The sequence below is a fragment of the Lepus europaeus genome, chromosome 1, assembly GCF_033115175.1.
Source record: "Lepus europaeus isolate LE1 chromosome 1, mLepTim1.pri, whole genome shotgun sequence".
In the NCBI taxonomy this organism is placed as follows: Eukaryota; Metazoa; Chordata; class Mammalia; order Lagomorpha; family Leporidae; genus Lepus; species Lepus europaeus.
The window spans coordinates 129,313,231-129,336,900 of record NC_084827.1 but is presented as its reverse complement, the minus strand read 5'-3'; the positions used below and the strand labels follow the sequence as shown (position 1 = coordinate 129,336,900).

General features: G+C 35.7%; 1 protein-coding gene across 1 annotated transcript in view; it reads right to left on the bottom strand.

Annotated features, from left to right (window-relative positions):
- Positions 1 to 23,670, bottom strand: part of FSIP2 (fibrous sheath interacting protein 2) — a 110,079-nt gene that overhangs the window by 16,634 nt on the left and 69,775 nt on the right. The window contains exons 17-20 of the mRNA XM_062196542.1: positions 15,386 to 22,246; positions 12,726 to 15,301; positions 8,688 to 9,185; positions 6,659 to 6,759 (exon numbers count right to left, since the gene is read on the bottom strand). Coding sequence (XP_062052526.1) covers positions 6,659 to 6,759; positions 8,688 to 9,185; positions 12,726 to 15,301; positions 15,386 to 22,246 — 10,036 coding nt within the window. The remainder of the gene's footprint in view (positions 1 to 6,658; positions 6,760 to 8,687; positions 9,186 to 12,725; positions 15,302 to 15,385; positions 22,247 to 23,670) is intronic.

Below are 23,670 nucleotides of genomic sequence, written 5' to 3'. Positions count from 1 at the left end.
ATAGAACCTGATAGAAAGGGCTTGATAATAATCTATTGGGCTTTAGGCCTTGTAAGTTAAGAGGCCCAGACCTATCTATCTCTTCACATGGGGTATATCCTAAGGGAGGTGTGAACCTCCTAGGGGAAGGCACTCTGTTGACTTTCATTACTTGGCTGGCCTGGGAGGAGAGCTGGCCAGGTAAAGGCAGGTGGCATCTCTAACAAGAAATTTACAGTTCTGCCTGCAGTGTTGTTGACCCTACTTGGCCATCCCCTCAGCTGCAGTGGTCACTTTGGAAGCTGGGCTGAGTGAAGGGCTTTTCATCTTAGAGCCAATAAGATCTGTGGCTCTGACCTGGGCATCCTTCGACTCCAGGGCAGGTCCATTTCCAGTGATCCAACTCTTGGCAGAGCTGCCAGGGCTCTTCACAAGCTGACTTCTGCTGAAGCCCAGGCTTACCACATTGAAAGCCACTGCAGTGGACTGGCCTGTTGGGTCTCCTTGAGGGCAGATCACTGTACAGATCAGCCATTAATAGGCCTGCCACCCATTGCTTCTGATGCCTAGCTTTCTTTTCCTCCTGGTTTGTGTTAAAGCAGACCAGAGGATGCAAGTCAAGGGAGTGCCCATGTCCCATCTCTAATCTTCGGTGGCCTGAACTACAAGTCTCTATTCACAGGCATGTTCTGTAGTAGTTTTTCTAAGGTAGACAATGCCCATGAGGAAAATTATATTCTCACTTTAAAACTTTCTTTCCCTTTGGTCTGAAAGGGAGGTTTTTTCTACTTACTGTATACTTCGCTGATGGCAAAGTGAATCTAGCTATGAGATTATTATTTAAGTTCTTATTTTGGCTATGCTATTACAGAAAAATGTTAGCCATCTCTTTTATAAGGTCTAAAGATTAAATTGTGCGTCCTACAGATTCCTTTATAATCGGAATAGGAAGGGAGCACTTTGATAGTTCAGCAAGACACACAGGTTAATAAAAGTGGAGATACTGCAGGGTCAAGGAAGAGTAGGGGAAGAAACAGCAGCAGAAACTCTTCCGGAACTAGTGATTCACAGTGGACCTGCGTGGAGAGCGTGGGAGCCCAAGTTCGGGACACCAGCGGCAGACTCAACGCACCAGCGCTGGAACGCGAGGTGAGCCAAACCTCAATAGCCCGAGACACCAGCGGGCAAGCAGAAAGAGGAGACTAGAGGGAACGAGGCTTGAAACTCCGTGGGGAAAAGTTCACCAGGCTAACTAGAAGAGAGAGAGGAAAAAAATAAAAAAAGTGACCGATACAGACACAAGTTTCTCTCTCTCCGCTCACCTCTCAAAGGCGAGCAAGACAAAGAGCAGGCGCCATTTTGGACATACGTCATAAGCAGGGCGACCTCAGGTCTGCACCAGCCCTGAGCCTAGCAGAAAAACCTGACTCTGGGGGGAAGGGTGAAATAACAGGAGATTAGGATCTAACTTGGCAATCCAGTGGGAGACTGCAGGAGAATTGGAGCCCACACCGAGGGCAGCAGAGATTCCCTGTGTGGTCCTTGGGAAAGAGCTTCCTATCTCTGGCTCCTGTGGGTATATCATTCGCCTGCTAACTACCTCCAATTACGTTCAGCTGTGCGGAATTACTTCCCTTTTGAATCAAAAAAAAAAAAAAAGAGAGAGAGATTTACCACGCCTAACCTGGGAGTGTCATCTTTGACACACCCTCAACCCTGAGGAACCAAACAGAGCTCTCAGGCCACACTTATCTCAAGCCTCTAAGGCTCCACCGAAAGCAGACAGTCCATTTAAAATAGAGCCATAGTGTAACAAGAAAAAACACCACAGTGAAGAAACCAAATATCTCCAACATGCCATACAACAAATGCAAAAACCGAGGTAACAAGAACAAGGAAGACACTATGACGCCCCCAAATGAAAAAGACACCCCAATTCAAGATTATGAAGATGATGAGATCGAAGAAATGCAAGAAGCGGATCTCAAAAAATTGATAAGAACATTAAGAAGTTCTCAAAAACAAATTCTTGAACTACAGAAATCCTTAATGGACAAGATAGAAAATCTCTCTCATGAAAATGAAATATTAAGGAGGAATCAAAATGAAATGAAACAACTAGTAGAACATGAAACTATGATAGTGACAAAAAACCACAATGAAATGAAGAACTCAATAGATCAAATGACAAACACATTAGAGAGCCTTAAAAACAGAATGGGCGAAGCAGAAGAGAGAATATCAGACTTAGAAGACAGAGAGCAGGAAAGGAAACAGGCAAACCAAAGAAAAGAAGAAGAAATTAGAAATCTAAAAAATATTGTCGGGAATCTACAGGATACTATTAAAAAACCTAATATTCGGGTTCTAGGAGTTCCTGAAGGCATGGAGAGGAAGAAAGGATTAGAAGGCATTTTCAGTGAGATACTAGCAGAAAATTTCCCAGGTTTGGAGAAGGACAGAGGCATCTTAGTACAGGAAGCTTATAGAACCCCTAATAAACATGACCAAAAGAGATCCTCACCACAACACATTGTAATCAAACTCACCACAGTGAAACATAAAGAAAAGAATCTAAAAGGTGCAAGAGTGAAACGTCAGATTACTCTCAGAGGATCTCCAATTAGACTCACAGCAGACTTCTCATCAGAAACCCTACAAGCTAGAAGGGAATGGCGAGATATAGCCCAGGTACTAAGAGAGAAAAACTGCCAGCCCAGAATATTATATCCTGCAAAGCTCTCATTTGTGAATGAAGGTGACATTAAGACTTTTCATAGCAAACAGAAACTGAAAGAATTTGTTGCCACTCATCCTGCCCTGCAAAAGATGCTTAAAGATGTGTTACACACAGAAACACAGAAACATGGTCACCAATATGAAAGAAGGTAAAGGAAGGAAACCTCACAGCAAAAGATCACAGGAAGCTCAATTTCTCTTTGACATAGAATTAAACTCTGATGCTCTGTTAAAGCAATGTGTTAAAGTAATCTAAAAACAAAAAGCAATTCAAATTAATTGGCAATCTACCAAAAGAGTTAAAGATTTTAAAAGCTATTATTAAAATTGCTATATTGGTCTATTATGCTATGTTATATGTGTGTACATATTGTATGTCCACATAGGAAATTTTATTAAGAGTTTTATTTTAAATGGCTTATAGATAAGATTGTCCATAAATTTAAGCTGCTAAAATCAATCAAAGATACATTTTAATTTGTGTGACCTGAATCTGTGTATCATGTTTTAAACTTGTTGGTAGAAAGAAACTAAAAACATTTTATATGGTTGTGCTTAAGTTTACTGGATGTATTTTTAAAAATATCTTTTCCAGCTGTTTTTAGAAGTTCCTCAATGTTTTCCAAAGTATATAAAGAAGATCTTGGCATTGTTTCACAGTAGTAAAGAAGAATGCATGGGAATGCCCAAATGATATGCTATCTCAAGCTTCTATTTCTGCCTTTTCCCTTAAACACTGCTATGGCTTTTATCTAGTTCTTTTATTCTCTTAGATCCTTCCTCAAAACTCAGTGTCTTCAAGTATCCCTTACAAATCTCATATAATTTCTCTAATTTTGCCTTGTCAAAAACCTTCAGAAGGTAATCAACTATAATACGGGTAATCTATTTAAAATAGAAAGTCACTAGATTTAAATGAAGTACTTGAATAAATATTCTTGTAATATATTTTCTGATACCAGTCCTGACTCCAAATATGATGGTTATTTCCAATACATGTACTTTTTCTATACCAATTCTCCAATATCAATTAAGACTCCAGCATTTCAGTTCTGACCTCATGTGAAGTTATCACAGACCCCTGGCTAAAACTGCCACCATTTAGAGGCCATTCACAAATGGGGTATCATACAACTTATACTTCTGAATAGAAGACTCATAGAACTCAGGAAAGTGCTTTGCTTGCATTGTCAGTTTATTTTAAATGTGCCTGAAGAACACCCAAATGGGAAATATGCATAAAGCAGGTTGTCAGAGGTGAAAGAGCAGAGTTTCCACACCAACTGCAGAGGCAGCATTTTCCCAGCTTCTTGATGTGTTCCCTCACCTGAATGCTTCCCCAACTCTGTCACTGAGAATTTTTCCCTTCAAAGTTTCAACTTTATTTTTTGAAAACATGTGCTTCATTTAAATATTAACCAGATATATAACTAGAGGTAAAAAATTTCAGGTGATTTTTATTTTTTATTTTTGGACTAAGAATGCAAGGGTTCAGGCAACACACAAAGCTAAGTGTTCTGCAACTCCAGTGACATATTTTATCCTTGGTATCATCTTTCTTTTCCATCAATTCTCATGTTAGTGTGATATTAATACACAGAGAACAAAATCAATGTAGTTCACATTTATAATACTAAGAATATAATGATGCTTCCTTTCCTCCCTTCTGCTCATTTTCTTTTTGTTTTCTTTTCTTTCTTTCCTTACTTTCTCCTTCTTTGCTTAAATTTTTTAAGATATATTTTATTTACTTGAAAGGTGGAGTTATGGGGTGGGGAGGAGAGGGAGAAAGAGAAAGAGAGAGAGAGAGAGAGAGAGAGAGAGAGACTTAAACCATTGGTTCACTTCCCAAATGACTGCAATGGCCAGGGCTGGGCAAGGCCCATGCTAGCAACCAGGAGCTTCTTATGGGTCTAGCACGTGGGTGCAGGTGTCTGAAGAGCTGGGGCATCCTGTGCTGCTTACCCAGGCACATTAGTAGGGAGCTGAATTGAAAGTGGAGCAGACTGGTCTTGAACTGGCACCCATAGAGGATGCTGGCTGGCACTACAGGCAGCAGCTTAACTTCCTATGCCATAGTGCAGCCCCTCTTCCTTAATTTTTGATTTACATCATAGTCAAAAGTTTAATTGAAGCCATAATCATGTGTGTTCAATTCATGGGTTTCTTCAGGGACATTTCTTGGTATTTCCTTGAGTGGGTCATATTTCCCTGTTTTTCCAAATGCCTAGTGATCTTCTGTTGAAATTTAGAAAGTAAAATAAATAAATCTTCTAATTTCTGAAGTTTGATATATAAGACCTTTATTAATTAGTGGAACCCTTGGCCTTGGGCATAGTCTAAATTAGAGCCTTAAGATCTTTCCAGGTCTTTTATTGGCAGATATTATTTTCCTGAGCCTATGTGTATAAGTTGCTTTTCTAAGTTCAATTCTTCAGGACTAAATAACTCATTTTCTCAAACAGTCTTACCCTACTTCTTTTCAAGGCCTTGGATAAAAAATTCTATGAGGGATCTTGAAAGAGTTCATGGAAAATGGATTTAAAAGATAATTTTAATGTTTAAAAGATAATATTTTTAAAAAATATATTTTAATTTCTAAAGATAATTTTGTTCTGATGTAACACTTTTGGAAATCCATGCAGATATCTTCAAAAAGTTAATGGAAATGATTACTATGCAAACATCATGAATATCAATGTTCTGGCCTCAAAATAAACTTATTTTGAAACTCTATTATCCCCATATGCTTTTCAAAACGCCTTCATATTATATTTCACTTATCTTAATCTCATTCCAGATATTTCTATGGGTATGAATTCTTTCTCATGTTTTCATGTGTTTTGGCACCTATCAACTCTAGTCTGTGCATTCCAGGCTTATATCCAGCTATGTCACCATTGTCACTTTGAGCTACTCATCAGGTGAGACAAAAATAATGTCCTTAGACAGCCCGTATGCATTCCAAAATACTACAAAAAGAGGTTCCATTCTGCTTTTCCCCTCCTGAGGGAAGATACTATGAATCGGGCACATCCCTTTGAAATGTGCTATGATGTGCTGGGAGAGATACAGTAAGAATTAAGTAAACATCCAAAACAATTGTTTACCATTTTCAATGTAACATTTTCTTTAATGTTACTTTTCATTGCTGTAGATATTTGACTGCTTTCTAGATTGTTTCTATATAATGTCGATAATATAAAAGCAGCTTATATATGTTTACAGTTTATAGACAATTTATAGTTTTTTTTCCCCCCCAGGAGAAAATAATGGCCTGAAACTTCTACATACTATCTTTGTCTAACTTTATACTTAGTCAGCATTTTCTGTGCTCCTGTCTGTTTCATTGATGTAAACAATAGAGAGATGGCTGCATTACACATACAGTCCACACATTGATCTTATGGTCATGCAAAGTTATATTGTCTTCCTCTTTTGTAAATGCTATTCATATGTAAAAGTTCACATCAACCATTACTGATTCCTATAATTCATCTCTAAATGCTCCAACTTATGTTTCTCCCTCTTTATTGTATTGCTCTTTTAGGCAGTGCTATATAGTGGAAAACTTAGCTCACATAAGGGGGCTAAGCAGGAATATTTTTGTGCAAATAGTGCATATCATATGGTTGACCAAATGCCTATCTCTTTGGTTAAAAAATTACTGACAAATACTTGATCCAAGACACCGATACAATAGACAGAAGTTGTAAAACAATGATGAGCGAGCCAGGTAACTAGAAATGGTGAAACAGATTAATAATATGACACTTAGGAATTATCCATAGTGCTGAGGCAAAGGAGGTAAGAATAAGAATTGAGGGAAAACTTACTTTGAATACTTGCTCAATTACACTTTTGCCATGGGCACTATCCTTCCCTTAAGCATTGCTTTCATCTCAGATTTCTACATCAATATTAGTTTATTTTCATATACCTGACAGTTGAAATGAAATCTTCTTGGTTGTATGAAGATGAACTCATAATTCTATGTAGTAAGTAATGTGTTGGTTCGGCAACAAGAACCCTTTCTTCCTTCTGGAAAGAAAAATGCAAATCATGTATTATACCAAATAGGGCTTGATATGTACATTCTCATCTGTGGGCATATTTTGTAGTCTACAGGTTAATGAGACAAAGTTTTAGAGATTTCATAAAAGATGGATGAATCCTATAATTGATATTAAAATATATCTTCCAAATATAATTCTTTTGAAATGGCTCAGTACAAATACACTAAATTAAGAAGTGGAGAATATAATTTTCCATTTCTAAGCTTTAAAAATATTTAAGATCATATTTATATAAAAAAGAATGATACAGATAAAACTCTCATCAATTCAGAAGCATGCCAGGTCAATCATATTATCACAAATTCTAATATATTTGTTGGGAGGTCATGTGTGCTTTGTTTTTTCTAGAAAGATGTATTTTAATTATTTGAAAGAGTTTCAGAGAGACGGAGAGAGAGGGAGACAGAGAGAGAAAGAGAGAGAGAGAGAGAGAGAGAGAGAGAGAGAGAGAGAAATATGAATCTTCCATTTGCTGGTTTACTCCCTGGCAACAGCCTAGGTCAGGTCAGAACTAAGCCAGGAGCCTGGAGCTTCTTCTTGATCTCCCATGTGTGTGCAGGTGTCCAAGCTCTTGGGCCATCTACCACTGCTATCCCAGGCACATTAGCAGGCAGCTGGATTGGAAGTGGAGCATCTGGGACTTGAACTGGTGTTCACATGGGATGCTGACATTGCATTGCAGAGGCTTTAACCACTTTACCACAACTCCTCATGTGTGCTTTTAAACTGAGTGGAGTTTTATTTGTTCTTTTACTATCATTCATCTAAGCTTTCAAGCAATTATGAAATGTGTAATCAAGAGAACCGTCCTATCAGGAAATCCTAAATTATATATTCACCAAAAATACACATGCGATACAGATTTTTGGACAAGGATAAACCTCAAGGGTCGTTGAGGATCAGATCATCATTTGAGGGTGTTTAATAGATGTTTATAGTGGTGTTTAATAGATGTTTATAAGGGTTACAGTTAAAATGTTTTTATTAATGTGAAATTTTGTAAAGTTGGATAAAATATGTTTAAAGAAAAAGCTGGCTATGTAACTTGCCCAAAGATCATGTATTTATTAAATATCAGGATTCAAACTCAGACAATCTGAATTTCTTTCTTTCTTCTTTCTTTCTTTCTTTCTTTCTTTCTTTCTTTCTTTCTTTCTTTCTTTCTTTCTTTCTTTCTTTTTTGACAGGCAGAGTGGGTAGTGAGAGAGAGAGAGACAGAGAGAAAGGTCTTCCTTTTGCCATTGGTTCACCCTCCAATGGCCGCTACGGACAGTGCACCGTGCTGATCTGAAGGCAGGAGCCAGGTGCTTCTCCTGGTCTCCCATGGGGTGCAGGGCCCAAGCACTTGGGCCATCCTCCACTGCACTCCCTGGCCATAGCAGAGAGCTGGCCTGGAAGAGGGGCAACCGGGACAGAATCTGGTGCCCTGACCAGGACTAGAACCCGGTGTGCCGGCACCGCTAGGTGGAGGATTAGCCAGTTGAGCCATGGCGCCAGCCGAATCTGAATTTCTAAGGATGTTTTTAAGCTTCTACCTACCTCAGCCAACCTTAGGGTCCTTTCCCATGGATATAAATGAGAACTTACTAGCCAACATACAAAAAGGACTGAATCAATTATTTTAAATTATTAGCTTGCATTTCTTTTAACTTGTTTCCATTTCCTTTTTTCCTTGGAGTTCTAATTAATCTAGGTTTCTTCCTATTACCTGCTTTCCTTTTAATTGAGTTTTATGATTGCATATGTAAATTGTTTTACTTATGCTGTAAATATCACTAGGCTAAGAAGGAAAATTAATCCATTTTAGTATTTTCTGCCTAATCAAGGTACATTCTTGAACAGGATTTGTGAATCTCTCTAATCTTGTCACTGACAGCCATATTTCTCACTTACCTTACATTGTAACTTTTTCTCCCTAGAAGTGTTTGTTTCAGTCAAGATTTTTGTTGTGGCCATGTCAAGCTTAGCAACAGCTCTTTTAACTTGTGTCTCATTAGATTCTATTCTCAGATTTGAGATGGCTTCAATACTTTCTATGTTTGCACTGTATGTAGGCTGACAGCATTTGCTGAGTGCTAAAAACCTTTTCAGGCTGCCTGTGCTTACTGTTGTTTTGGGAGAAGCCGCTTTGCTTGCTGGCGTCTTCATGACTTCTTTCACTTGACATTCACTTAGTTCACGTATGCATTCTTCTTGTCCAATAACCTCTCCTAAAACAATTTCATCTTCATCAGAAATGACGTCTCCTATGGTACTTTCTGAATCTCCATGATCAATATCGTGAGCTACTAAACGAGTGATAAGATCTCTTTTGCAGTGAACATCTTTTAAAAGCTCTACCTTGGTGATATCAGGTTTTCTTATATTCTGAAATGAATTTCTGCAAACGGCCTGAAATATAAGGTACAACAAATATTAAAAGCAAATGTTTCAATCATTTTCCTGTAGTTCTATTGAGATACAGCTATTTTCTTATGATTTTCAGTTACAATATAAATAGTATCTTCAATGCCATTTACTTGTATTTATGTAATATTTTAAAAAGAAATGAATAAAAATCATACTTATTGTCTATCATTTCATTTACACTGAGTTCATATTATTATATGTTACTCCAAAAAGAAGAAAGTCTAAATAGTTTCCTTTTTCTTAAACTTTATATTGCAAAATAGTTCAATTACCTTCTATTTTTTGTTATTTATCTTGGAATTTTTGTGGTAGAAGTAGAAATGATAATTAAAAAAAAAATCCTAGTTAGGGGGCCAGTGCTGTGGCTCAGAGGGTTAAGCTGCAGTGTCATTTTGAGGCCCAGCTGCTCATTCACTTCTGATTCAGCTCCTTGCTTATTGCCTGAAAAAAAGATGGCCTGAGTCCTTGAGCCCCTACCACCCACTGGGAGATCTGGAAGAAGCTCCAGGTTCCTGGATTCAGCCTGGCACACACCCGACCTTTATGGACATTTGGAGAGTGAACCAGTGCATGGAAGCTTGCTCGCTTTGACTCTCTCTCTCTCTCTCTCTCTATATATATATATATGAATAAAACTATGTCTTTTAAATATTCTTTTTTTTAAAAATCGTAGGTAGTAGATCCTAAAGAAATCTAATTACACATAGGTTCAAGAATAAAAAGTAGACAGGCGCTGGCACCATGGCTCACTTGGTTAATCCTCTGCCTGTGGCACTGGCATCCCATATGGGCACTGGGTACTATTCCCGGTTGCTCCTCTTCCAGTCCAGCTCTCTGCTGTGGCCCTGGAGGGCAGTGGAAGATAGCCCAAGTGCTTGGGCCCCTGCATCTGCATGGGAGACCAGGAGGAGGCACCTGGCTCCTGGCTTTGAATCAGCGCAGCAGCCATTTAGGGGGTGAACCAATGGAAGGAAGACCGTTCTGTCTCTCTCTTTCACTGTCTATAACTCTACCTGTCAAAAAAAAGAAGACAGGATATTGCCTTAGTTTGATTTGTAAAAATGATGAGTAGGCAAAATTATGGTCTTTGAATTTTCACTCCCTACCCTTGCACTACTGATATATTCATTGTATTCTTGAAAAGATTCTTCGAAAATATTCATTCCTTCTCACCTCTCTAGTCATATCTCAATTTCTATTTTCAATTATAAATCTATAATTATCATATACACTTATAATCAAATAACATGATTTTCCATTTCTGACAACTTTGAACATGTCACAGAACCTCTAAACTAGTTAGTAATCTTATTTTCAACTGCTTTAATTCCTTCTCGGTCTTTTAGCTAAGATCAAATGTATTCAACTTCCCTTTTGAACATTGCAAGCCACCTTTGTAGTATAAGGCATAATAATGATGCCTAAAGGGAATATTTTGTGGGAAACAGAGGTATCATAAGAACCTCTTTAAGAAAATGAAAACCAAGTTTGATTATCTGTGCTAGTGGAGTAAACAGTGATTTAGAAAATCCAAAATTATTTTTTATGGTTTTGTATTTGTTACTACATGTGGTTTCACCACACAAGTCTGTTGAGAATTTATGGTACTTTACAAAAAAGAGAATTAAGCCCTAAGATAGAGCCAACAAATGTCTAGAGCATCTGACCTTATCTATTATTCTTTTATCTCTTCGGTAATCCACTGCTGAAGATAGACAACACTGGTACTGATTTGTATGTCCGATTTATATGCCTTAACTGAGCTTTCTACAGCTGCATCTTTTTTTTAAACAATGTGACTTTTCATTTTTATTAAAAGGGCAAATTTTATTGTGTTGGCTTAAATAATCTCTTACTGCTGTCTGTGGTTTATAAATGACATAAGACCTAGTAACTAGTAGTAATATTTGTGACAGTTCTACATGTAGATAAAAACTGATTTGAGATAATATTACAGTCTGTTAACACAAATATCAAATCAATGGAATTGTTTATATAAAGGTATTTCATACAGAAGTACCCTTATTTGTGAATGAAGTCAATTAAGTACAATGCTAATGTAATGATGATAATCTACATGGAAGAGAGAAATTTAAAACTGTAAGGGACCACCATCTGTTCCCAAAAACTACAGATAAATTAGAGGAAAATAATTCCAGATTATGATAATCTCAACATCTGAGACTGAAAACATAAAGGCTATGACTCCATTCAGTGTGTTGCCAATTAGTCCTGGAAACTCACTCTGCCCCTATGCTCCATGGACCTCGGTTCCATAAAATTTTGTTTAGTATCCAAGCATTGAAATACATGCCCATACTCATACAGCTCTCTTGAAATTGCACACTATCACTTCATTGATAAATTTAAGCTATGTAGAGGGTCAATGTAACTCTATCTACTGGAAAAACAATTCCTTGATACTCAGTGGTAGTTTTAAGAAGGACTTTTTTTTTTTTTTGCACCCTTAAGTCCAATTTCTTTAATATTTTAGAGGCCCGCATAGAAGTCTTTAGGACAAAGTTATAACTACAGAAAGAGGAAACAGGTACTTAAAAAAGAATGACTTCAGGGCATCCAGGTCTAGAATAAGGGTTAGAGAAGATGGAAATGATTCATCTTGACAGGATAGAGTAAATGGGACAGGCTAACACAATTAAAATGAAATGATAGCACATGTAAACTAAGTGTTAACATTTATGTTTGTTGATTAATGATGCTAAAATAAACAGTATTACTCTGGAGCCTTAAATTTGATAATTAGAACTGTCTAAGGGGCCGGTGCTGTGGTGCAGTAGGTTAATCCTCCACCTGTGGTGCCTGCATCCCATATGGGCACTGGTTCTAGTTCCGGCTGCTCCTCTTCCAATCCAGCTCTCTGTTATGGCCTGGGAAAGCAGTAGAAGCTGGCCCAAGTCCTTGGGCCCCTGCACCTGCATGGGAGACCTGGAAGAGGCACCTGGCTCCTGGCTTCGGATTGGTGCAGCTTCGGCTGTTGCAGCCATCTGGGGTGTGAACCAATGGATGGAAGACCTTTCTATCTGTCTCTCCCTCTCACTGTCTGTAACTCTACCTCTCAAATAAATAAATAAAAATCTTAAAGAAAACTGTTTAAAATGGCTCCATATATCCTGATACTCTTAATAAATGACTCCTTCTGAATGCCTTTAAATATCCATAATGGAAAATGAAGGGGAAAAATTCTTTTGAATTTTCAAACCATGATAACTTCAGAAAATCTCATATCACTGGTAAAGATATGTCTTTTTATTCTCATTCAAACAATGCTAGTTCAAATTTACTTTCTTAGGAAAATTAACCTAGGACCTCTAGCAGCAGCCATGAAACTGATATGGAAAGTCTCAGCAAATTGTAAGGCTGAATAATGAACCAGTGTAATCAATTCTCCCATTAGGCTCAACAGTAGCTACAAAAATGTAACCCCATATTTCTATTTGATAAAGGAAATCACAGAACAACCATGTTTCACTCCTCTTTTTCTGTCCCTGCCTTTGTACTTACCTCCAGGGGTTTTACATCCAGTCGTCCTGTCATATTCAATGAGATACGTCTTTCTTTCTTTTTGCTTCCTAAAGTATATAAGTCTAGGGAGGAGTAACTTCTCCCATTTAATGATGCTTTTCTCAGTTCTGCTATGCTATGTCCTGTTCTTTTTATACATTCCATCTTAATTTTCTCAAGTGGTTGTGTTTTCACAGAAATGACTGCTAAGTGTTCTGAAACAATATTTGGATCTATTTTGATTGGTTTTTTCCCAACATGTGGAACTATTTTAATTGGAAATTCTTCTTCATAAAAATATTGATCTGACTCTTCGTGTAAGTCAGGCATCATTTTAACAGCATGTTCTTGAGCCTTTTCAACAATTCTATTGAGATCTAGATCTCCGAAGACACCAGAATTTGTACTTTTTGTACTAACTGTACTTAGTGGGAAATTTAAAACTTCATCAATGATTAAACTAGCCACTTTATCAGGGAGTAGTATTTTTGTATCTTTTACATTATAAATTTCTTTATTTGTTCCAGAATATTGCAACACATTACTGTAAACAGAATTAACAACCTGAGAAACCATTTCTGTATTTTCTGGATTTGAAAAGTGTTTTCCAGGATCGGCAGCTATAAGACTAATATTACTTCTAGAAATTTCAGCTGTTACAGATTTTGTCAGTTGAGATGCAATTTTATTTAACTTAGGCTTTGACATGTCGCTTGTGTCTTTGCTTGAGGCACTTGGTGTCCTTACCAGTTTAGCTGACAATAAGGCCAGTATTTCTTCTAAAAATTTTCCATCTAACATAGAAAATTTTTGAGATGAAGATTTGTCCTGGAACTTAAATTCATCAGTAATTTTGATCACTTTTTCCATAACTTTGACAGCTTCCAGAACTAATTCTGTACTTGACACTTCTTCCTCTATTTGAGGCTGAAATTCAGAATTGGAAATTTCTCTCACCATTAAAAAAGCTATTATATCAGAGAGAACATTGCTGTTACCCATTAAGTCTTTAAATATAGAAGTATAAGAGCCAGAGTGGTTTAAAATATTAGTATAAACAGCGTTAACTATTTTTTCAATACTTGCATTGTCAGCTAAAGGTACAGTGGGGAATTCCTTGGCTGGTTGTACAAGTTTAATCTTGCTTTTGGAGATAAATTCTTGTATTGAGTTTAATATTTTTGATATTATTCTCTGCACTTCAGTTTCTCGAGGAGTGGTTCTTTCCTTTTGCACTTTTGGAAACACTGATAAAAGCTTTGATAAAAATTTTACGGCAATTTCTTCTATAATGTTATATGAAAGCTTAACTTGTGATGGTTCAGGCGGTGGGACACCAGTAGTTTGGATAACGTCTTTAAGAATATTTTCAACAATACTATCAACTTCTGCATACTGATATGTACTTAGCTCTCCGCAAAAATACTTCTGCAACTGATTGCCAGCTATTTCTTGTATAATTAAATCAACTAGAGTTTCTGAAAGGATTCTGCATCCACTAATTACACAATTTTGTATGATCTCTTGGGATCCAAACTGTGGTAAAAGATTATTATATATAGACTGAACTATTAATTGAATAATTTCATCATTATTGGGATGTAAGGTTTCTACATATTGAATATTTATATCTTCACTTTTGGAGATTCCTGTTGCAACAGTATTTAGTAACTTCATTTGAAGGAAATCCAGTTCTGTGAGTATACTGCCTTCAGAAGCTTTTACTTTGGAGCTGGTGATGGATATAGTTGAGAAAATTTTTGACAAGAGAGCAGCAATCACATCCTCTAAAAATTTATATGATAGTATTATGGTATATGGTGATGATGTCTGACATTCCTTGCTGGCTGTCTGGGCTACCTTTTGGACCTTTTTACAAACATCTCTCGATTCTAGAGGCAGACAGGCTGAAACTGGAACATCATCACAAGTTTTCAAGTTAAGCTGATGCTGAAAAATTTCATTTATCACTGCACTAGTTAGCTTTTTAGCTAAATCTTCCCCATTACTATTTATATTCTTGCAAATAGAATCTTGAGATTTATATTCCTTCAAAATGTTGCAAATAGAAGAATGGACAACTTTATTGACCAACATTTTATCAATTGAGAGCATTTTATCAAGGAAAGGCATTTCATCTGAAGAAATTTGTTTGTGGGTATGTGGCATTTTTTCTGTAGCTTTGTTCTTAATACTGGATGATGCTTTACCTGTAGTTGGTTCTTTATAACTGGGTGGTGCATTAGAAACTGAAGACAATTTACTGGCAGGCGGAAAAGACGGATTTTTTTTATCGGGCCTAAATACCTTAATGTGAGCATCTGAAAACTCTTTTAAAAGTGAATCAATAAGTTTCATAGCTGTGTCATACAGTTCAACTTGATTTTTATAATCATGTACATTTGGATATTCATCACATGCTTGTGTTTCTGGTGAAGATGAAAATATCAGTTTGTTAACCATTTCAGTGATAACATCTTCTAAAAATGTAGCAGGAAAAATACTAGGTTTACTTTCTGGTAGGTCCTGGGGTTGGTCTGGATTACTAGATTCACTTTTAATCTCTTTCTCTCTTAATTTTTGTTTCTCTTTATCTCTTGTTCTCTCTTTCTCCGTATCTTTCTCTCTTTCCATTTCTTTCTCCTTTTCCTTCTCAATTCTTTTTTCTTTTTCTCTCTCTTTCTCTTCTTTCATTTTGGCAGGGACATTTTTGTTTATTGAGAGGGATAAATCCTTTGTTATAAATGATGGTGCAAAATCTTTGTCAGCATTTTTAATCACATTCAATGCTGTATCACCTTGGGAGATTTTGCTGTACCTGTGTTTTGAAAAATGTGCTGGTTCTTGAGAAGGTATTGGTAAAACATTGTCATAAATGTTTTCTATGACATTTTCAACATATTCATACTCTGAATGTTGTTCCTCATCCATATCTATTTGAGCTGAAGAGTCTCTCCTCTTCTCATTGGTTGGCTTTTGTAATCTTTCCAAAGTTTTGTCTGTGGTAGTCCCTATATTTCTTTGCTTGGGCTTCAAATAAGATAAATGAAAGGCCACACCATCTTTTTTCAATGAGCTTTCTTCTGTACTATCGATCTTCTTCACATTTTCTATTTCAATATCTGGCTTGATTCCTTTCTTTCCATATTCTGTGTTATCAGTTGCAACTGAAATATGTGTGTGTAATTCATTCCCATATCCCTTCTCAACTTTTCTTTTCTCAATTCCATTATCTTTAAGTATCTTATTGAAATTCGACTCTTGAGTACCTTTCTTTTTTATATTGGTAGTTGAAGTAACTTTTGATATACTGTCACTGCATTTTTGTGTAGGAATTCTCAATCTATTTATACTCTCTTTCTTTTTATTTGCCACACCTGTAGCTGATGCTGACTTCAAGTTAATCATATTGCCTTTTAGAACGGTGGTTACAGAATTAACTACTGGATTTTGGATATCAATTTTTCTCATTGATGTGTCCTTGGTTTTGATACTTTTTGTTCTATTCATCAAATTTCTATCTATTTCCAAAGTGTCCACTGTATTTTTCTGAACTGAGCTTAGAGAACTGTGTTCATACGAATGTTCTGGCAAAGTAAGTTGGTTCCCTTTTAAGCACCTAGTTATCTGTGTAGTTTTTTGTGGTAAATGTTGAACCCTTTGGGTAATGTTATCTGGATCTAGAAATGAAAAGAAGGTAGAAGACCAATTTCCTGAAAAAAGTGGTTGAATCTTAAATGCAGAGATTGCCTTCTGGGCTAAAGTGGCAATCATTTCTACAACAATGTTACTATTATTTTTTGGAATGTCATCAGATGAGTATTTTCCTATGAACTGATCATATACAAAATTGGATATTTTATCAACTGCCCCTTTATCAATTGGAGGGAAGGGAAATATTTCTTCAGCATGTGGTAAAACTTTAATTTCGCTTTTCCTAAATTCTCCAATCAAAGAGTTTGCAAATTTTATAGCCAAGCCCACTATGTCAGGCTCTGGCATTTCTTCTTTCGTAGAATCTTCAATAATAGTTGGGTCAGCACAAAATTTGTGAACAAGGTCAACGATTACATCTTCCAAAAATGTAGCTGAATATAGAGAAGGCTGTGTCTTTTCTTTACCAGATTTAGCAAGTACAGATGCATGGTCAGATAGGTCACTAGAACATGATTCCTCATCATTTAAAAATGGCTGTAAATGATGATTCACTATTTCCTTCAAAATGAAGCTGGCTATTTTACTTAGAAAGGATCCTTGGATTTTGTCTGCATCTTTCTGTACTTCAGCTTGGAATTCAGAATTTTTCAAAATATTATTGCATACAGAGTCAGTAAAATTTTCAATAGCTTCTAGCTGTATACTTTCAGCATTTTCCTCTGCTGTAGCGAGTCGGATCTCATGTTCAGAAATTTCTTCTATAATTTCATCAGTCAGTTTTGAAGCTGCATCCACAGAATCATAATCTGGTGGAAACTCTTCCTCTTTAAGTTCATTTTCTGTGCTGGATGAAGGGAAAATATGCACTAGAAGCTTGTAAATCATATCTTCTAATAGAGAACGAGGCAACACAGTAACGCATGATGGAAAGGCACAGCTATCTTTCATGACGATATTGAGCACATTTCTGATGATATTATCAGCTCGAAGGGAAGAGTAGGAAGAAGACAGTAATTCTCCTGAAATTAATGACTGCATCTGATAATCATAAATTTCTTCCAATAGTAAGTTATATATTTTCTTTCCAAAAGAGTTAGTGTCACTTTGTATAGCCTTATATACTTGAATCAGAGATTTATATTCACCTAATATTTTTTCATAAATTATGTTTACTGTTTTCTGAACCATTTCTTTATAGCACTCTGAGAAATACAAATTCTCATCAATGCTATCCGCAACCAAAATCTCTGATGTGTCAAACTCCAGAATAATTGATTTTACTAATGTTGTAACAATGTCAGTAATTCTGGCTTTTGCTCTTTCTGGGTTTTCAGCAGCCAACACATTGTTTGTGAATGCATAAAGGATTTTACATAAAAGTTCAGAAATTACATCCTCTAAAAAGACAGCGGAATTCACAATGAAAGATGATTTTCTTTGTTTAGGATCTAGTTCTTTCTGTTTATAAGTTCTATCAACTGAAGCTGAAAGGAGAGTTTTATCCCCAGATAAAAATGACTGGAGATGATGGTTAAAAATTTCTTTTATTATAAAGCTTGCTATTTTTGAAACAGGTACATTACTTATGCCTTTCTTATCTTTTGTAAGAGACTGGTACAAATTTGAGTAAGAAAGATCAGCATAAATGGAATCAATCATAGATTGTACATCTTTTTCAGAAATCGTATTTTGTTTTTCATTCCCATGTTTAATAATACATATTGCATGCTTTGAAATTATTGACATGATTTCAGTTATCAATTTTATGACTGTTTTATTTAAGTCTGATGGAGAAGTATCTGAATGTTCTAGACTGGAGTCAAATGGACTCATCTGAGATATAAGCTGAGTGACTATTTTTTCCAAATGAGTATGTGGTAACATAGTAGTATATATTGTTGAAGCCTTTCTTCGAAATAGTGATTTACTAATATCATGCTGAACTCTCTTAATCAAAGCATTTGCATTGAGTTTGGAATGTGATTTAAAAGGCAGATTTTCTATAATATCAGGATGAATTTGGAAATCAAAAATTTCAGCCAGGATAACTTTAGTTACTTTTGCAGCCAATGTCATTGTATCATTTAGAAAATCTTTACCAGGTATTTTTTCCATTTCATATTCTTGTAAAACTTTACTGTAAATTGTGTCAATAATTTTTTTTAATACATCATTCTCCACTGGAGGTAAATACAGTTGTTTTTCAGCATTATCTACAATGCTAATTTGGGCTTTTGAGAATTCCCCTATTATCAAGTGTATGAGTTGTTCGGCTTTATCAAAGAGTTCATCTTCAGAGTGTCTTCCTGATTTTGTTTGTACGATGCCTACTACCCTGTGGAATATTTTACTTAAAGCCCCACAGATGACATCTTCCAAAAAATCTGAAGAATAAGCACTAACATAAAATAATTGCCTTTGTTCATCATCAAACTGCATGTATGGTGAAGAAGATAATGATTTTTCTTCCAAAAATGGAAGAAGATGTTTTTGACAAATATATTTAATGATAAAACCTGCTATTCTATCAATAAGGGCATCATTATTGCTTATGATATTTTGCTCAGCTAATTCTTGAGAGCCAGAGTTTTGTGAGATATTTTCAAATACGGAGTCAACAAGATGCTGAACATCATCTTCTGAATAAACAAACTTGCTTTCTTCTTCATCTTTTGAAAATCGAATTTCATGCTGGGAAATTTTCATTCTAATATCACTGATTAGGTTAGAAGCTATCTCATTGAAATTCACTCTTGATATGTCTTTTGGAACATCTGTGTTTGAAACCATGCTACATTCACACGGAAATAATCTAGACAATAACACTTTGATCATATCTTCTAAAAATGTGTATGGCAGCAAGGTGTTATACGGAGGTGAACTCTGGTTTGGCTTGGTAGATTTGCTGACATTACTAATGACATCCTGAACAATAGTCTCTACCATCGGAATAGAATAGGAAGAAGCTGACAAATCCCCAGAAAAGAATGGGTGAAGAAGGGAATCTGAAATATTTGCTACAATCAAATTGGCAATATTTTCCAGGAAGACTTCATTATCTTTAAACTCTTTATCAATGTCAGCGTCTAACCCAAGCTGTTTTAAAACATTTCTATAAACTGAGGTGACAAGTTCATCCACAATATCTAAATCTATAGAGGGGTAAGATTGTTCCTTTTCATCACATAGAATGTGAATTTTAGACTTCTCAGAATGATTATTTATTAAGTTTACTATTTTCTGGGCCATTTCTTCTAACTCAACTTCAGTGTTAGGCTTTGGGCTGAAAATTTTTGATAGAAGTCTGGTAACAATCTTTCTTACAAATGAATCAGGGTGAATATTAAAGGGTAGTGGCTGCTGGGGTCTGTATGTCTTTATGACTTCACTGAGAACCTGTTTAACCATATGAGATACCTCATCTAGTGGAGATGCTGGGCGGGGTAAAACCTCTCCACCCAAAAATGGCTGAAGATGATTGTCAATAATCTCTTGGATAATAAAACTGGTGATTTGGTCTACTATAATTGGACTTCGGCTGATTATGCTTTTCTGTATTGAAACAAGAGATTCATACATTTTCAAAATATTACCATAAACAGAATTGACCATTATTTCAAGGTTTTTTCCTAGGCATAGATATTGATTATCACATATAGTGAATCCAATTTTATGTTTTGAAATGGCTGATATAACCTTATTTATTATACATCCAGACATTTCATTGAAATCTGAACTCCTTAGATATTTTTTTTCCATAGAGGAAGCCTTACTGAGTGGGGGGATGATCTGAGATAAAAGTCTTCTGATGACATCTTCTAAAAATGACTGTGATAACATAGTGCTATAGGTTGCTGAAGTCTTAGTTTGAAAAATAAACTTTCTTAGGTTGTTTTGAAGCTTCTGTAGTATAATTTCAGCTTTGAGAGGGTCAAAGGATTGAAATGGGAGCTTTTCTCTGAAGCAAGATGGCAGTTGGTAATCTAAAATCTCTAACAATATGCCATTAGTTATTTGTTCTGCTAATGAGGTATTGTCACATGTCATATTATTACCACAGGTTACTTTCAATTCATATTGGTGTAAAACATCATAATAAACTGAGTCAACAATTTTGTTAATAGCTCCTTTTTTCACTGGTGGGAAACACAGCCTTTCTTCATCATTTCGTAGAACGCTGACTTGCGCATTATTAAACCCAGTCACTACATTGTTGACAAGTAATGTATTTATCTCATTGAGACAAGCCTCAGTGATATTGTTGCATTTTCCCCACAAAGAGATGGAGAGATTAAAAAACAATTCTGAAATTATTTCCTCCAAAAATGTAGCTGAAAAAACACCGGTATTCATATCTCTTTGATGTAGCTTGTTGGTAATGACAATTGCATTTATTTCCTTTGATTCTTGTCTTTTAAGAAAAGAAGATTTCACTGTATATTGTTTGCCAAATGGTTCTTTTGTTTTGGAGCCAACAGTAATAGGATTTTCCAAGGGTTCTTTCAGATAATTACCATCATAACTCATGAATCCTAAAGAACCTTTAGTTTGTCCTGATTCTATTAATTCTGGTCCCTGTGCTTTTGTGAAACTAGACTTCATTTCTTTTGTTCTATAGCTCAAGTGATTGTTTGCAGAAGGTAGATTTTCAGGAGCTTGTTGGAGACTTTGAGATAGTTTCTCCATCAAGGATTTAACCAATCTGTGGGAAATAATAGTAAGTAAAGAATCTGATGACAATACATTTTGATTCATTTCTGCCAGATTTTCCCAAAGACCTAATATGTCATCTCCTTGAAGTTGTTCACAGTCCATTGTTCCCTTAAAATAATCAAATTCACCATCGTCTATACTTTGAAGTATTTTTGAAAGCTGACATTCTTTTGATATTTCATCAGATGAAGAACCACTATCCAGGAAAACAGTGCTTGTGCATTTTTCCAAAAGTGTTCTAGTAAGTTTCTCACAAATAACATTGAGAAGAAAAACTGATTTTGAAGAGAGTCCCAGGTTACCTCTACTTAAGCTATTACTTTGATTGCTATGATTATGCGGGGAAGGGAAAGATGTTTTTGCTAATTTATCAGAATCTGTATCTCCATCTGGGCATTCATCTGGCATAAATAAATCTAAAACAATATCAAAAACTTTATTGACTACTTCTTTGGATTCATGAGTTTTTAGACTACAAGCCAGGCTGTCTAACTTTTGTGCTAGGTAATTTAATTTATTTTTTTGAATGAGTTGATCAATTTGGTGAGTAGATGATTCAGAATCTATGGGAACTGTCTGTCTTGCTATTGTATTTGTTTTGCTGCAAATGGACACACTATTGCTTCTGAGTGAAGAAAGTGATTGGTTTCTTCCACTGCTTTCAAAGTGATGATTTATTCCTATTTCTTTGGATAGTACATGAATCACACCTGTTAAGAGATCTTGAAAGAGATTATCAAAATCAGCAGAAGCTACTCCTGGACAGTAAATGTATTTTGTTTTTATGGAAATCATTTGCTGTGCAATATCAGCTTCTATAATGTTACCATTAAAAAGGATTTCAATAATGATTTCAGAAATACTTAAAGCAAGTTCTCCAAGAGAAATGGACCTGCTCCCAAACATGAAAGAATGAATTGAAATAATCTTGTTAAACGCTCCATCTTGGCTTTTCCATGCTTTCTCTTTCTCTTGATCCTTTTTGATGTCATCAGAAATGCTGGAAGTTAAATGGTAAATTACTGACTTGGTGAGATGTTCACAAAATTGATATATTGAGGAATCACCATATATGCTTCTTAGAGGCTGTTTTTGTTCATATTTTTTCTTTGACAGTGTAGAAACGATAGACGTCTTCTCCTCAGGAGAAACTTTAAAAAAGAAAACATTACTATTTTTAGCATGCATTATGGGAAATATGGGACATTCAGTATAATTGTTATTATTTACATATGTGTTTTTGCCTTTCGAGCACATCTCTAAAGAAAAAGAAAAATACAGTAAAGAAAGCAATTATATTTTTCTGAAATACTTATTTTTTGCTTATGGAATCTTAACTGTAGCCCCAAAGCTGAGAAAACAGTTCCAAATAACTCAAATTTCTAAGTCAAATGTGTGCTTGGTTAAGGATACCTAACAAGCAAATAATCCTGGGCCGCAGAAACTGTTTCCAGGTTTCATAGATAATCCTTTCATGCCTCTAGTAATACTGAAGAACTCATATAATTATTTTAAAATATTTTCAGTCAAAACATTAGTTTTATGCTCTGATTTACTTTTAGGACAATAAGGAGTTGAGCTGTAAAAACCACTTGACTAAAATAAATGTGCCAAATCCAGGGAGGTTAGTGGTAGTTTGCAATGTTAGTAATACTTCAACCCCTAGACTATACTTTGTCAAAAGAAGGAAGGTCACCCAGCAAGGCAAAAGACTGTTTTCTTTGTTTATTCAACAATTGTTATAAATTGTTATTTACTTGATATGGCCAACTTCTGGGAGTGGTAGTTACAGCAACACACAGGTTTTTTCAAAGTTTCTTACTAAATACAGAATCAATTATTATTCATGGATAAACAGAAAAACTCTGTAGAGAAAGAAGGTTTTAGGTTGAGCCTGACTGCCAGGTAGGATTTGGCCATACCAAGATGGAATGAGTGGGGAAAGGGTATTCCAAGTGGAAGAAGGCAGACCCTGGACATGCCAAGGAATAGATAACAGATAATTACAAATGATATGAAATCACAGAGCTACTCTTTATTTTTCTAATTTAATTAGGTCGTGCCTGAAGAAATTTTGTTTCTAATTGATGATGAACAGTGCCCACCTTAAGAGAATACTGGTTTTTAGGATGTTAAACAATTGCTTAATGGAGGTGAGTAGGGCTGCATTTATATCTTCTATTTGAACAATGGGCAAGTAATATATTTGGACTGGTACTGTAGCAATTAAATACTGGTAACTGGAACTGTTGATCCAGTTTAAACCTATTATCTTGTTATTAGATAAAACTTCATTGAATTGCAAAATAATCTTTTTAGATATACAAAAAGACATAGCAAACTTAGCTATGTGTGTGTGTGAGAGAGAGAGGGAAATGGAGGGAGGGTGGTGGGGAGGGAGGGAGAGAGAGAGAGAGAGAGAGAGAGAGAGAGAGAGAGAGATTGATTCTTAGCGAATACAAGCCTTGCAAGTATATGTTTAGTGTACTACACCTAAAAGGAAGTTAAGTCAGAATACTAAAATGCAAACAACTTGTTAATTCTACTGCTGTCAATAACTGTGAATAATAATTGC